Source organism: Gavia stellata, chromosome 2, assembly GCF_030936135.1.
Source record: "Gavia stellata isolate bGavSte3 chromosome 2, bGavSte3.hap2, whole genome shotgun sequence".
Taxonomy (NCBI): Eukaryota; Metazoa; Chordata; class Aves; order Gaviiformes; family Gaviidae; genus Gavia; species Gavia stellata.
The window spans coordinates 48,748,964-48,765,447 of record NC_082595.1 but is presented as its reverse complement, the minus strand read 5'-3'; the positions used below and the strand labels follow the sequence as shown (position 1 = coordinate 48,765,447).

At 37.8% G+C, this 16,484-nt stretch overlaps 1 protein-coding gene across 1 annotated transcript in view; it reads right to left on the bottom strand.

Annotated features, from left to right (window-relative positions):
• The window catches only part of MAP3K5 (mitogen-activated protein kinase kinase kinase 5), a 106,969-nt gene that overhangs the window by 9,838 nt on the left and 80,647 nt on the right, over window positions 1-16,484 (bottom strand). Inside the window, exons 15-24 of the mRNA XM_059835849.1 lie at window positions 15,187-15,320; window positions 10,314-10,441; window positions 9,356-9,492; window positions 8,613-8,718; window positions 7,539-7,696; window positions 6,853-7,030; window positions 6,114-6,134; window positions 4,816-4,993; window positions 4,547-4,715; window positions 3,012-3,197 (exon numbers count right to left, since the gene is read on the bottom strand). Of these exons, the coding sequence (XP_059691832.1) occupies window positions 3,012-3,197; window positions 4,547-4,715; window positions 4,816-4,993; window positions 6,114-6,134; window positions 6,853-7,030; window positions 7,539-7,696; window positions 8,613-8,718; window positions 9,356-9,492; window positions 10,314-10,441; window positions 15,187-15,320 (1,395 nt within the window). The remainder of the gene's footprint in view (window positions 1-3,011; window positions 3,198-4,546; window positions 4,716-4,815; window positions 4,994-6,113; window positions 6,135-6,852; window positions 7,031-7,538; window positions 7,697-8,612; window positions 8,719-9,355; window positions 9,493-10,313; window positions 10,442-15,186; window positions 15,321-16,484) is intronic.

Genomic DNA, 16,484 nt, shown 5'->3' with positions numbered 1-16,484 from the left:
TCGTACAATGAGATAGTTTTCTACACTGGGTTGCTCCTAATTGCCTACAGGCCTGCCTTCAAACTGCTTTTAGCCATATTCCCAGGTGCCTCTATGGATGCCTCATGCCACATGCAAGAATGTCTCTACCTTGGGGGAATTGTTTTCCAACTCCCAAATGACAGAGAAGAAGCAGGTGGGGTGATAGTGCTACAACAAAACACCTAGCCACAGTAAGCAGCAATAGCACAAAACAGACTTGGTGCTGTTTTCCAGGCACAGAAGTAGTCCAAAGCAACAGACTCTGTAGGAGTAGAACTTGAAGTTGCAGGAAGATACAAACGTAACTGTATTTAGAAGATTATGAAGTAACTCAAAGCCTTATAAAAAAACCTAACAACCACTGTTTACTAAAACATGTGGCAAAAAGATACTTCACTCAGGTCTTCCTAAAAAGGGGATTAGTTTAATGCTCTCACATTGTGATAACGTCTCTGTAAAAAAATGACCTAAGTTACACCAATGATGCATTCAGAAGATATGTCAGAGTTAATAAATGTTATTAATCATATTATCACTGCCCCAAAGCAACACTATTCAGTAATGCAGCAATTTATGTAGGCACCTGTACTGGGTTTGGCTGGGATGGAGTTAATTACAGCAGCCCATATGGTGCTATGTTTCAGACTGGCAACTAAAACAGCCTTGATAACACACCGATGTTTTAGCTATTGCTGAGCAGAGCTTACACAGTGTTGAGGTCTTCTCTGTTTCTTACGCTGCCCCACCAGTGAGCAGGCTGGGGGTGGACTAAAGGCCAGGACAGCTGACTTTAACTGACTGAAGAAATACTCCCTTCCATGCTCAGCAATAAAACAAAGAGGGTAGTTTTTCCAACGGACCCATTGCTCAGGGACTGGCTGGGCATTAGTCTACTGGTGGTGAGTGATTGCTTTTGCACCACATGAAGGGTTTGGGTGTTTTTTGGGCTTTTTTCCCTTCACTTATTAAACAGTCTTTATCTTGACCCACAAGTTGTCGCTTTTTGCCCTTCTGATTCCCTCCCCATCCCGCTGGTAGGGGCTTTCCTGTACCTGCCAGTCAGGGTCAACCCACCACCGTATCTGTCTCCTCAGGTCTGTTGCCAATGGCCACAAGATGGCACTTGGACACTGTGCTTGGACTTGGAGAGCTGTCAGCAGCACCAGGGGAGCCTGCCCTGTGCCTGACACCTGGGCAGCAGCTGCCTAAGGGCCCCGAAGGCTTGCCCATGGCCCTCCAAGGGAGCACAACTCCAGCTTGCAAACACTCTGCACCTTCTCATACTAACTCCTAGCTAAACACGTCAATGTCTTGCTAAGTGCAGCCTATTTAAGTACTGAAGAAGCACGACGTAACTTTGTCAAGAACACAACAATCCACAGTAATGTGATTTAGCTATTTAGATTACAGCACAAAACTACTTTTTCTTGGTTGCTCCAATGAGGATATTGTGATTATTAAACCTTGTTACCTGAGATTACCTTGTTAAGTACTGAGAACAAGGGACTACTTCCCCTCACTTTAAGCAATATCCCAGTCTCTGCAGTATCTGAGGTCTTGATACTGATCTAGATTTCAGTGTTCGACTATAGAAATCTAATTGATGTCCAAAAAATTTAAGACTGGGCACATATAAAACCAAGTTTTTCTTTGAACTTTCTGTGGGCTATCTTAGCTAAATAAGAGAGACAGTAATGAAAGAGACATTTATCAGTTAAAAAACAGCAACTTGTAACTAAGTTAACAGAAGAGGGTAAAATTTTTATTGAAAAGAACATGAGTCTGGCAATTACCACTGAACAACTGATGCCCAGCAACATCTCCATCAGAAAACCAACCCAGATATTTGTGCTTTTCTCCCCTCAATTTTTTTCTTGACCTTGTTTGTTTGGGTTTCTTTATTCCAAGTGTCAAAACAGTAGTAGTATGAGGTTAAGTAGAATGGAGAGCTGAAGTGTACTTAAAGTGAAGACTCAAAGAGAAAACTTTCATTTGTGGAAACCTCTCTTTTACAGATACATTTCACACTTTAGGGTTTTTTTTTTGTAAACAGCATCTTGTCAGTGTAGTCTATGCAACAAACAGTTTACATGCTATGCAATCCTTCCTGACAGCTCCTTTACTTGTCAGAGTGCCCCAGGTTTAAATGCTTATAGAATCATCCACCTCAAATGCCTTCTTGGATTGTAATTTCATTTTTACTACATGACTTCAGTCTGGACAAGTGACGCCCAGGACAGCTGCACCCGCCCATGCTGGTTATTCATCTTAATCATTAAACCTAATTGCTTATGAACTAATATTTAAATACATAGCTTAAGAAAAAACATTTGCTTTCGGTAAACTAGCTATTTAAAGGGTATCCCATGTGTGTGTTTGGTTGCTCACTGTTGGAAATCATAAATTTTGCATTAATTATTGACAGAAAAGCAACCTATTTTTCTTCCTTCTTATCTTGCTTATTATAAATTGAAATGAAAATGTCCAGTTTGGCAGAAATCTGCAGCTAACCAAAAATACTAGAATAAGAAGTCAAGAAAATGTTATGAGGTAGACAGACAACTATTGGGGGTATAGAGTGATTTAATATATTAGTTTATAAAAGAAGTCAAGTTCAAGAGATCTGCATTTATGTAGGACAAGTCTGACATTCAGTGTTGGTCTTATTTACCAGAAAACCCTCCAAAAAAGGCTTTCCTGCTTTAGTATTATGACATAATGTTTACACAACTATGCTGAACCTTCTAGATCTTTAATCAGCAAAATCTCAACAGTTGTATTCATGGTGTGTGTCTTGCTAAAGGATCACATGACAACCCAACCAAGTCATGGCTGTGGGTTGGCTTTTTGTTATTACAGGTTCAAAGCCCTCAAATATTATAGTTTCAGTAACTCCGGATGAAAGTTAATGAAGTTCTGTTTGCTTCTGGCTTCTAGCTTCCCCCCCCCAGTTTTGGTGCTGAAAGTTCTTAGTAAAAACGACAACTTACAGCATCTTGAAAACCAAAGAGCACGAGCTGCACTTGACTAATACCATGGCTGTCAAAGTCTAACTCCAGTTTCAGTTTTGAAAGAGTGGTTGCGATGATTTTACGATCAGTGGACCGCACAAACTCTCTGAGGCTGGAAACGAGTGTCGTGATATGTTCCCATTTTAGCTTGGGTTCTTCAGTTCCCTGGTAGAAGAGAGAGGAAAAGAAATAGTTTTGATAGCCATCTTTTGAAACATACACCCAGAGGGACTTTAGCCAATAAAGTCAGTTGGCAATACGGATTTTCAGAAACTCTACTGCTACCGTTAAGGGAAAGGTGCAGCTGCAGGTCAGGTAATGGTAGCAGTGCAAGTACCACAGCAGAGTTCTATCGCTGAGCTCCCTGCTAATGCAGATTACTTGATGAGCAAGTAGCCAACTTTATTTTATATCAGTTGCTGAAGTATATGTGCATGCTATAGTCTGTATGTATCATTGTACAGGAAGTGAAAAGAGATGAATAAATGGACTGTGCACTGAATACTACAAATTACTCTTAATTGCAAGCAAACACGTACTTTGCAGTGCCTCTAATTTCAGAGTGCCTCTGAGAGACAACATGCAAACTCCCCCATTACCATTTAAAAGAAGGGATTAGTCAAAGTTACACAGAAGGCTTAGAGAGTAGTTCTTTCCTACATAATTTCCTTTGATATAGAACTTTCACACTTACCTATTCTTAGAGCAGGTATACAAATCTGTCACCCTTCTATTATAAATATTCATATCCCTATTTTTAAAAGCTTTTGTGTTTTTGCATGAGCTACCAGAGTAGCAAAAAGCTCAAAGGCATTCATGAGAATAACCAGCATAAGCAACTAGGAAGTAGAGGACTGTATTTACTCTCTAAAGTCATGTCAACTGAATACAAATTTCAACTCCAAATCTTAAAATTAAGCCAGAGATAGAAAACCATACTACTTGTTCAACAGGAAGTATTAGATACTTATTCTGAAGGAAGTAATTATTTATATAGACTAAAGATATCCAATACTGGTTTCCGTATCAGAAGGACATACGGTGTTTGGTTCTATTGTATTTGCCCATTTTATGCCATGAATGTTACAGCTGGCCAGACATCAAAAACTCTGTTTGCCAATAACATTGAGGTTTTAACTATAGTTAATTAATTCTGATCAGGATGAAATAAAGATAATTTGATTATTTGAGTCCCATTTGAAAATCACTGGCAAAATATAATATCATGAAACCATGTTTTCTGTTGTCTGGCCAGCACTAATATCCACGTATACATGTCGTATTTACAAACCACACAAAAGGCATATGTAATGCAGTATAAACAATTTTAAAGCCTATTTTTAATAGCCCCAATAAAACGATAAACTGTGAAAGCTTACATGGTGTATGCTTTCAAGTTTAATCAAACTTTATATTTTAATTGCTTTACTACGTGTAATTTCAAAAGTTCCAGGTAACTGCAGATAAATCTTCAAATTGCATAAGATTTTTGCTGCATTCTGAAATTACTTTACCTGAGCCAAAGCTTCCATCAAGTTCCTCACCACCTTCTCTTGGTCCTCAGTTAATATCCTGTGAAGGGTGGCTCTCCTTTCACTATCCTTCTTCAGCATGAAAAACCCAGAATCTTTCTCTTCAGGTGAAGGAGGTGCACTGTGATCCTCAAAATTTTCATCTGGGATGCTGAATAAAAGACACTCAGTGAAAAGAAACTTTATAAAAACCACCCCAATGCACACATTCCTAATCTACTGTGTAACATAAAAGCCAGACAGCTCTTTACCTCAAAAAAAGGGACCGGATTCCCTTCCCATCTTTTTCTCCACAGGATTTGGCTCTTGTTTTGAAAGAGAATGGATCAATTTTTAATTCTGTATCAGGTGAGACAGAACCATATTCACTGCTACTACTTGTATCTTCCACCAGAACAGGGACAGGTAAGGATATACTCCGAAGATACTCTATTTGTATAGGAATATTCAGAAATTAGAATTTAATAGTGCTATCACCGTTCTGAAGTGAAAAGGTTATTCTTTCAGAGGAAACAGAAAGACTCCAGTCTTCCCCCACACCAATACAAAATGTTAAAACAAAATTGACAAAAAACTCCTAAAGCTTATTCTTCTGGAATAGAGTTATCTTTCAGTTATGTTTTTATTCAAAAGCTTCCTGAGATATGGAAATGCTGGGCTCTTTGCAAGCTCACTTACAGAACTTCACCACTGAAGTGAATGTGCATCTCATCTCATCAGTACACACTTTAAACAGTAGCAAAATGTTTCTACACGGTAAGTCATCCAAGCACCTTTCGAGATCTTAATTGTATGTGTGTATTTAAATATATATATTGATATATACAATACGTATATGTACTATAACACATATAAGATACATTTCTTTAGACTGTTTTGTACAAGTTTAATTAGTTCATAGTCTTTGATTAATAATAAACATGCATGTTAAGTCAGAACTTTTGTTTTTAAATCCAGAGTTTGTTTTTAAATCCGGAGCACACATTACTGCTGCAAGAAACTATTCATACCTATTTCACACGTGCACATTTCAAAATGTACTTTGATAGCAACTCAGCATGAAGGTAACTATGTGTTTGTTCATTCCCTCCCCCCCACTTTCCCCAGTTCATTTCCTGAAAGAGATGAGTATCCTGCACCCAGGCCTGACAAGGGGTCTCAAATGCATTCTACTTTTTTCAATTATAGAATTTAGCTAATAAAAATCTGTGTTATCTTTCTCCACAAACCTTGGCTCTGTTGCTACTATAAAACAGCCATTTGGTTTCCTGTTCAGATTTCCACTAAATGACCCTATAACAACAACGCAGCTCTTCAAGTCTGTATTAGCCACCTGCCTAGACAATTAAGCCATAGTCTTGGAGGATTACAAATAGTAGTTTAAAATTGCACAATGAATTAGAGGTTCCTAATAGAGAAAAGTCACTGATTTTCATAATCGTGCCCATTTTTCTTTGCAGCATTTTACTGTGACAAATTATACCAGAATAAGTGATAACCATAGTATCTACACAGTTATGTTTTGATAGAGAAGTATGTTAAAACTCACCATTTGTGTTAGCTGAAAGAACTGTGGGAGAAAAGCAAAGAAAAAAGAAAGTTACATGTGCTGAAATTAACTGAGAAAATAAACGTAGTCTGAAGGATAACTCTCTTCCCATTTTTATGGACTATCTGGACTCTTCTGTCTGTAATCTCTGAAAGTGTAATTTATTCTGAAAGTGTAATTTTATTCTTTTAGGTATTATGCTAAAAATACACAGAAGATATTTTCATATGTATACATGCACACACATAGAATATGCCATTCATACACTCAAAACTCCTTTGTTACTTTCTGTAATTTAGGACACTACAGGAAATGAGTACGTGAAATAAAAATAATGCAGCGCATGCACATTTGCTATGGGACAAAGATTATTTTGCTCATGTAGAAAACTCCCCTTAGGCTCAATAGCATGTTCTAACCTTACGCAGAACGTACTCTATGCAAACATTCTTTGAATGAAAACATTTGCAAATTAACGAAAACCACAAAAGCTGCACAAAACCATAAACAGACTTTTAGAAACCTTATTAGAAATATTATATAAATCACCTCTGTGACAACATAACAGAATTCTGCTACAACAGTGTTTCTGCAGCAAGCTGCTAGAACAGAAGATTACAACTGAATGTTCACCTGGGAGGGAGATCTACTGTGTTCATCTTAAAGCCTAAATCAGCAGTTTCAGGAAACAGTATCATTGACAAGAGAAACATTCCAGATTGAGTTTAGCAACGCTTACCTGAGAGCTTTGATGGGGACTTCCTTTTTTTGCTTGAAACCTTCAAGAATTCATCTATAAGTAGCTCATGAGCAAAAGCTCGTTTATCAGGATCTGGTTCAAAGCAACGCAATATGAAAGCTTTGGCTTCTGCAGACATGGATTCAGGAATCTCTGGGTGTATTTTAAACATTCCCACCTGAGAAAAATAAAGGGAGAAACAATGGCCTACACTGTTCTTTTCCCAAACACTACATAGCATCAAAAAAGTGTTTAGATAGTAGAAGTGGTATATTGTTCTCAAGTTTTGGTATTATCTTTCTGTAACTAGTTTATTAATTCAGAGGAAAAAAATGCTATTACAAACCGTATAAATAATTACGTTAAAAACCTCACAACTGCAAGTAGAGGCTCTTGCAAAGCAGAAAACGGCTTCTTTTCTTGGGTGGTTTTTTCTGGTTTTTTTTTTTTTTTTTTTTAAAAAAAACCCAGGCTGCTGAATAGCTGCTATTGCTCCATTACTCTCTTCAAAACTACACAGCACTCCCACTCAGTTGAATCAGCTCATTCTTCTTAACATCCTCACTAACCAAGCATTTCCTTTATCTTCTTTTCCTGCAATCTCTAATTCTATCTCCTCCGAAACAGTCATAAGATTTCCTGTGTTTGCAAATACTGGTCTGAGTTGTACAAGGAAGATGTCTGACCTTAAACATAGCTGCTTGTGGTTCTCCCAGTTCATAAAACGGGGGCTTCCCTGTAGCCATCTCAATGATTGTGCATCCCAAAGACCAGATGTCTGCAGCCTTCCCATAGCCACGTGGCCCTTTGTCTATGATTTCTGGTGCCATATACTGAAGGGTACCTGTTTAAAACATACTCATTTTTTTACCTAGGTGCACTAATGATGCAAATACATAGCTAAAGGAAAAAAAACACTCTTTATTATTCAAAAATTTCCATATGCTTTCTACATAAAACTCAAAATACTATTCAAAGTATTACTTGTGCTAAAAGCATCCAGTATCATCTACTGAACTGATTATACCACGTTTCAGACTCAATGACAATTATTAAGAGGCTTCAATGAGCTTTGGATCAGACATAATTTTCATTTACTGTATATAAAATAAGGAAGATCACTCTGAATTGCATCCAGAGAGGAAAAGAAAGTGAAACCTGAAATCTGAACAGCAGGTGATCTGAACACTTTTTCTGAAGTAAAGGAATCAACCTGACACATCATTTTGCGTTCTGTTCCATTTAGAGCAGAAATTGAAGAGCAGAGGATAGAATTAAAGTAACAGTCACTCCTCATTGTGCATAATTATTTAATGCGGTGCCACTGCATGATTTAACATCCAAATCAAATTATCAAGCAGAATGAGGATCAAGTTAATGACAGGCTCTGTAGCTAAGCAATTCTGGAGATGAAGCCAGGATGTCCAAGCCAGTCATGAAAGAAAAGAAAAAAGGTTAGCCTTCAATCAGCAAGATGAAAAAGCCATGCACACAGAAGAGACAGACTCAAATACAACATAGGAAAGACACAGCTCTTCTGTTGTAGAGGACTTTCATGTCTCAAGTGGAACTTCCAATACAACATTCTGTTTGAACAGTGCATACAAGTACAGTGTATAGCTTAAGATTAGGCATACAAAAAGTTATTCTTGCAGCAGCCTTTTATATTGATTTGAAGTCAATGAACGTTCAGCAGCTGTGGATTCTGACCCTACAAGCACAGTTTGAGTGAGGAAAGAAAGCCTCCCCTGGGAACATACCAGTGAAAGTTTCAGTACATGGGTTGATTCCTGCAAGTCTCTTTGAAGTTCCAAAGTCTGAAATCTTTAACACTCCACTGTACGTGTTGATAAGCACGTTATCACCCTGAGGAACAGAACATTCAGAGCAATTATTTTTCTCTGCTGACTCTTCATCTAAGACTTCTTGCATAGCCTGTTTCTACAATGCACTCTTTAGAAATAATTACTTCCTAAGGCTCTTAAAAGGGGAGATGAAAGAGTAATCAATAGTGTTCCTGCCTTAAGTAATCCCATTATCAGAAACTTCATCTCAAAGTGAACTTCCCCTACTACCGGAATACTACAGGAATTCAGTTAAAGAATACTAAGAGGGAAAAAGGCCTTTTTTTTTTTTAAAGGGAACTTTTTCATCTGCAATCTCCTTGGCAAAGAACCTGCTAATATCCCATCTACAATCTTCTTCACTTCTAATAAGCTTTTATGAAAGTTCAATCATGTCATTGAAAACGGAAATAAAAATATCACCTTTATCACATCTTAAGTGGCTATGTATCAATCCTTCTAAAGTACCCACCCTCCCATATTTTGTTGGTGCAAATTCCAAATCAACGATGGTTCACTTACCTAACCCACAGTTCAGAATAGCAGAGAGGGTATGTGACAATGAAGAACTTTTGTGAAAAAAAGTTTTTAAATTACAGGACAAATAAATGGTTATGCAGTTACATAACACCACCAGGCTTAATTCTGCAAATTCTTACCTTTATGTCTCGATGCACTATTTGATTATCATGGAGGTATTTTAGTCCTTCAAGAATCTGCTTGGTGTAAAAGCCAATCGTCTGCTCATTATTTTTTAATGGTCCCCACTTTGATCGTAGAAGAGCAGAAAGGCTGCCTGTAATTTTGGAGAGCAAAAAAGTGAGAGTAAAAATCTAATTAAATTCTGCCTTCTCCCCCAAAGGAAAAAAAAGTAACAACAAACATCAATCCCAAACCAAGCGTAGGCACCTCTTCCATAACCAAAGGCCTCTCCAGGCAAATGCTTACTCGCATCGTCACCAGCTTGCGTAATTATAAAGAGAGTCTCAGTATCTCCACTGGCCTCAGCTGCAGCAGAGAAGCATATGCTTTCTCAAGCAGGCAGATCAGAACCCATTTCATCAATGTGCTCACCTCTCTCCGATGCCTGGAGAGAAGCTGCCCCAGAGGAATGTTGCAAAAGACTGAAAAAAGGTGGATGTGCATATGCATCTCTTTGTACATACACCAACTCCACAGTTTCTCGAAAAGCTAGGCTCAAGAAGCGGGATTTTTGTTGCATCTGGCTGCTGTAAGTTCTTTGGTCTCAAACAGAAACAACAATCACCAATTGCCTTTCTCTTGTGTTGAGTACATGAGGAGAGCTCAGCCATCTGAGACTAGCTACAGTCTGTCTAGTAGGATGACCACAGATCATCTCTGATCTGTAGCTAAAAGGAGCTCGCCTGCCACAGCAATGAGCTGAGCTGTATCTGTAAGCACATCCTATCTAAATACTGAATGTGAGGACGCAAGCAGTTTGAAGATACAGTTTCCTCCATTAATTTAGGAAAGAGATATTAAAGAATATTACATTTGCATGAAATGTATCTTGTTGCAGTACTATAAGTTTTTATACTTTTAAAATGTTAAAAAACAAACCAACCAACCACCAAACCAGTCTCCCCCACAACTTACCACCTGGCACCTGTTCCATGAATATCTTAATGAAGCCATTCTCACTAAGAGAACCTAAATACTGGACAATGTTCTTATGTTTGAGATGCTTATGCAAAGCTATTTCTTCATGCAGAGGTTGGGAGTACCTAGAAAGAAAAGAAGCAGTTTATTCAATATTGACCTTTGGGAAGAAAGTCTTGTGTTTACTGTTGTAGCTGAAGTTCTATTTTAGGCCCCATGAAACACATTTACACTGAAAATTACTATGTCTTAGATACATTTAACAACAGTGGTTGTGATCACCACATAACAAAAAATTATGTAATCACATATAAATACACATAACATATATAAAATATATATAATATTGTGTATATGTACACACACAAAATGTTATAAATGTACATAGATAGACAGAGCAAAACAAAATTTGTGGAAAATGAACTCCTCTCCAGCCTAATTCAAAGAGAATAAACAGTTGGGCAAGCAGCTGGATTCAGACTAGTGCCAAAGTGAACCAGTAAACCACAAAGTTAGTGTATAATTAAAAATCATCTCAATAATGAAAACAAATCACCATTTAAATTTTAATTAATTAAAGTAGGAGTCTTATCTGAAAGCAGGAGTGGCTAGCTATCAGAGTAAGAAAACAGGAATCATTTCATGGGGAGATATTCAGAAGAACTGATCAAAACAATTTCATCAAATGTAATTTAGCCCAAGGTAAAATATTTTTCAGAGATGTAAGCTTTTCAGCAGTCTTTTTGCCAAGAAGGTTTCTGGAGTCTGGATGCTTCTCCAGTGTGGAAAACCACCAGAGCTCAGCAGCTGATGTGCTCCCTGGGCCAGCCCTAATGCTCTTGTGCCGACCATGGGTGAGTTGGAAGCAGGTCAGCTGCCAGATTCTGTGTATTGTCTGGCACAACGTAGACAATATGCTGAGAGTCTAGTGGCTATTTTCACTAAAGCACTAACATCTGCAGTCAGACTCTCAGGGTAGCTAAAATAGATGAAGGACACAGACCTCCTTCTGTCAGTCCAGATGCGAGAAGGAGCTGTAGAGTCTTGAGCAAGTGGAAGACATATTCAGATGCTTATACTGAGGGAGTACTAAACAACTGCAAACTCAACCTTGCAGCTACTTGCCACAAAAAGGAATAGTTTTACTGCCACCTTCAGCAGGTTGCTCTCAGCATAGACTTTGCACCAGCTCTGGTACATTCCTGTCCCCTAATGAACTGGCAGAAAATTTTATTTATTTACTGGGAGGAGGGGTAGCTTCCTGCTGCTTCAAGTCCAGGAGTAAGCTCTCCCTGGACCCAGTGGAGTGCCAGTGCCAGGAATGCAATCAAAGCACAAATGCAGTTGAAGTTGTTAGGGAAAAAGTGCCTGTGAGCTCCACTCCCTTTTGGGGCAGGTAGTTACCAGCTCACGCTAACAACAGCATCAAGCTACAAGTCGAGGTTGAACGCTTAAACAAGTGGAGGGAAAAGAAAAAAAAAGCGGGCATCTGACAATCCCTCTGGAAAACAACTGTTGCAGAAAATAAGGAAAGTATTTGGTATAATGAAAAGTGTGATTATGCAACTCCAAGCCTATTTACTAAAAACTAATTTGAGTTTTGGCTTGCCTCTTCACACATGACTGTAAAGATTCTGACTACACTGTTAGTCATTCAGAAATGCAAAATCAGAGATTATATTCCTGAGTTCTATTAATGGGATATTCAGGCAGAGCAGCAACAGAAAGACCATTATAATTCTTCCCCCTGCACTTTTAAACTGCACACTTAATTGAGTCTTGAGCAACTAAAATAATTTAGCAAATAAAATAAAGCCATAAGAAAATTCTCCAGTGGGATGAAGCATTTATTATTTTACATCTTAGTCATTAGGAGACTTTAAATGGTACAAAGAAAGAAAAAATTCTAAATCCTAGAAAGCTAGATCTTATTATCTACCTAACATGATTTTACTTTAACCTGGAAAGTTGATATGGCCACTGGCGCTATTTTGTAGTACTAGAAATGCATTTGAGGGCAATGGCATTGCAGGAATGTTTCTTTTTCATTCAGAACGTGTCTCCATAGTCTAACATTTCCTGACAATTAAGTAAATTATTCAGTAGCTTACATTTAACATATAGCAGTATCAAAGACTCACTGCTTTTTGCACAGAAGTCGCTGCATTTCTGGCCATGCTCTGACTTGGAACTTAATTATTTCTTATGAATCCAAAAAGTCTTTTTTACTTTGAAAATGGTAAGAATTCACTTCAGAGATTAATCCTTTTCTTTCTATAGATTTCTTTCGAAGTGCTAAAAGATAAGGTTATAACTAATCAGAAATCAATTAATAATTTTTCTTACTTTGCCATTAAAAGATTAATACTTGAAATTTGTCCTGGAAGCCTGTAAATACTTTTGGAAGTCTAGATGAAAGACTAACAGCTTCTTAATAATCTCTTTTCCAGTATGCTTTGCACATTGAACCTGAAACCTTTGCCAACGAAAATTCTTTTAAAATGTGTATTGGAGAAGAAAAAGCTGGATTTTTTTTTTTTCCTTTAAAGTAGATACTGGTCTTTTCAGGTTATATTTCTATCAACTATTGTTGTTACAAACAACAAATTTCTTCTTAGCACATACAAAACTTGCCACTCTATTTTGAGTCAAGAGATTGTTTCATGTAGTGAGGCCATACTTTCTGAGAAATTATAACACATCTTGAAGTTAAATTTACAATGCAATATAGAGGATGGAAGGATTCCCCTTTCCATAATCCAAGTTCTAGTATCCTTAAAATATCACGAGTATGGAAAAATTATTAGACCACGCACGTATCCATACTGAACAGGCAATATATACATGGATTAAAAAAGATTTAGAAGGATTCATTATTTAAACGTTAAATAAAAGAACAACTAAGTGAGGGTAGGGTAACCGAAGGAAGGCCCACAAGAGAGACCCAGGAAAAAGAAACTGAGCTAGGGCACCAGGTGGCATTACTGACCTTCCAGTCTGTGAACTACACAAATAAAACTTTATAAGAGTTATCACACAGTGTCCTGTCAACATCTAGACTCCAATACAATTTAAACAACAGTATTTGATGCTGGATAGGTTATAGAGAATAATGTTCCTTTTCTAGAAATGGTGGTTTTATCCCCAGGGACATACATTCTAGATAAAAGTGAGAAGAGTAACAGCCACTGTGGTGGGTTAGAATGGCCTCTTATATCTACTGTTCCGAATACTAGCACTCTAAGATTTCTGCTATGTAGGGATGGGTAAAACCAGCTTCCTTCCTGATATCAGTTGTAGATTAAACACTGCACAAACAAGGATACAGTCATTTCCTCCTACGGAGGAAATGCAGTATGCCAAAATATGGGAAATCCTGCTGAAGGACAAGCTATCCGTTAGATCATAATAGTAAACCAAAAAAGCCAAATGGGGAAAAGAGGACAAGAAACTTGGAAATATGGATTCCACTCCCAACTGAAATGATGAACAAAAATTCACCAGTTGGTACACTTGATATTTTACCTCCATTCATTTAGTATACAATTCTTCCTGCTACCAAGCAGCGTTCTGTCTATCAGAAGAGCTTCCTTCATAAAAAAAATATTTCTTTAACCATTGGGAAAGGAGGGATTTATCTTTGTTACCAACCATGGCAATGACTTTATTTCCTACCTATCATAGCTCTTCTGAACATAAGCCTGAGTTACAGTCTTTGATAATATTTTATAGTCTGTCTGAGAGGCACTTTAAAGATCCAGGCAATCAAGTCACATGTTAAGAAGCAGCTTGTACAACACTTGACTACAAAAACCAAAGGCTAATATAGAATTTAAGAATAACTTGACAGTTTAATAGTCAGTTTCATTTGAAAAATCTTATCTTTAGACTTGCTATCACTTTTATCACAATACTTGTGGAAAGCTATGTATTCAAAACAGCATACACTGCCAGCCTCCAGATATGCAAGTACAAAGGACATCAAGTGTCTGGTCTTTACATGGCAACCTTTATAAATGAGAGAGGGCAACACATATATAGAGACTCTGCATTAAAAAAACAGTGGCCAAAAAGATCACTCCACATGATTCATTCTAATGTTAAGGGGCTTCATAATAAATGATGCACAAACAGGAAGGGAAAATGTCTGTATCAACAATTATGGCTCAGCATTTTGAAGGACTCTGCGAATCATGAATTTCAGTAGTTCTTTTATAAGGACATGCCTGAACATGCCTAAGTAGATAGGGCTAGGTGTTTGAGTGACATTCTGCACTTCGGCAATATTCCTTTTGGAAGGAAAAAGTATTATAAACTACTGGTACCAAACCCAGTAAACATGTAAATTCTCAGTTGTGATCAGAATCACAGAATCACAGAATCACAGAATCACAGAATCACAGAATCACAGAATCACAGAATCACAGAATCACAGAATCACAGAATCACAGAATCACAGAATCACAGAATCACAGAATCACAGAATCACAGAATCACAGAATCACAGAATCACAGAATCACAGAATCACAGAATCACAGAATCACAGAATCACAGAATCACAGAATCACAGAATCACAGAATCACAGAATCACAGAATCACAGAATCACAGAATCACAGAATCACAGAATCACAGAATCACAGAATCACAACGGTTGGAAAAGACCTGTAAGATCATCAAGTCCAACCTGGACTTCCACAACTTGGAAACGTCTAGTTACAAAGGTAGGGAACACCATTATATACCACAGACAGGTAATTTCTTAGCAGCTTTGGAGAAGAGGCAAACCTTTGATCAGCAAACTGGTTGATCACATTACTGATGAAATTACGTAACGCACAAAATTTGGAATCAGCCACAGTTACTATACCTGCTATCTCTCTCTGGGATTTCTTTAATAGCAATTCTGACTTGATTGCTCAAATCTCGTCCTGCATATACAATGCCGTAAGTTCCTTTCCCCAGAATGACTCGCTCACCATTTTCATCATATTCATAATCATACTGCAAAGCAAACAACAACATGAAATGAAACAGAGAGATAAGATTGATTCCATCTGACCTTGTGCTCATAACTGAGATGCTAGTTGCTTTCTGCAGACCATGGAGAGGGAAAGAAAAACACTTCAAGATGACAATTTGGATACTATGCAGACATGTCTGTATTTCTTCACTGACTGTACGGGAAGCACTAGCTTCTAAGGTAGCCATTTCGGACAAGTGCATAAAGCCAAGGTAGTCTTTACCTGTTCTGTGTAGTTACACTTGCATGTCTTACTCAACAGCATCTGCAATTCTGCTGGCAGGTGCTGTAAAAACGAGAGAAGGCGACAGAGGGCACCCTGCACCAAGCTGGGAACTTCGGCTCCCACACAGACACAGAAAGCAAGGCAGGATACACTTAATTCGTTCCAGATGCTCTCCTGTCCTGACCACATCTTCCAAAACCAGCACAACCTCAATTTTGCCAGTGCCAGGTCAGCCAGCAGAGCATGCCGATGGAGGTTAGTCAGGATTGCAGTGTATTAAGCCTGGTTTCAGCTGAATTTGAATTTCAAAGAGTTTAAGGTCAGTCCAGAAACAGTCATTAGATAGATCATCTGATCTGTCCTCTTGTGTAACACAGCCATATAGTTTCACACACTCACTCCCATGATAAACCCAGTAGCTTATGACTACATGAAGTATTTTTTATTTTCCTCCAAACAGAGACTGCTATCTTTTCAATAAAAGAGAGAATCCACTACTTCTTTTAGTACTTTGTTTCAGCAATTAGTTATTCTCATGGTGAAGTCATACCTCTTAAAAAAATTTCTTTGGTGTCACTATTTCATTACATTTTTCTTCAACAAATTAAAGATACCATTAGCACTTCGTAATTTTCCCTGTAAAAATACCTACCCGCTGTAATGAAATCACCTACTGCTTTTCCTTTTGCTAAAATAAACAAATTAGGCACCCTAAGGTTCTCATTATAGGGTATTTTTTTATCCCACAAGTCACTCTAGTGGTTTCTCTTTGTCCCATCTTCGATTTCAGATGTATTATAAAATGCCAACATCAAAACTGGGACAGAGGACTGTCTGTATTCATTACACAGCACTGACTCTCTCTGTTAGTTCTGGATATCTCTAGAGCTTCGGGACGACAGCTTTTCATGTGATAGGA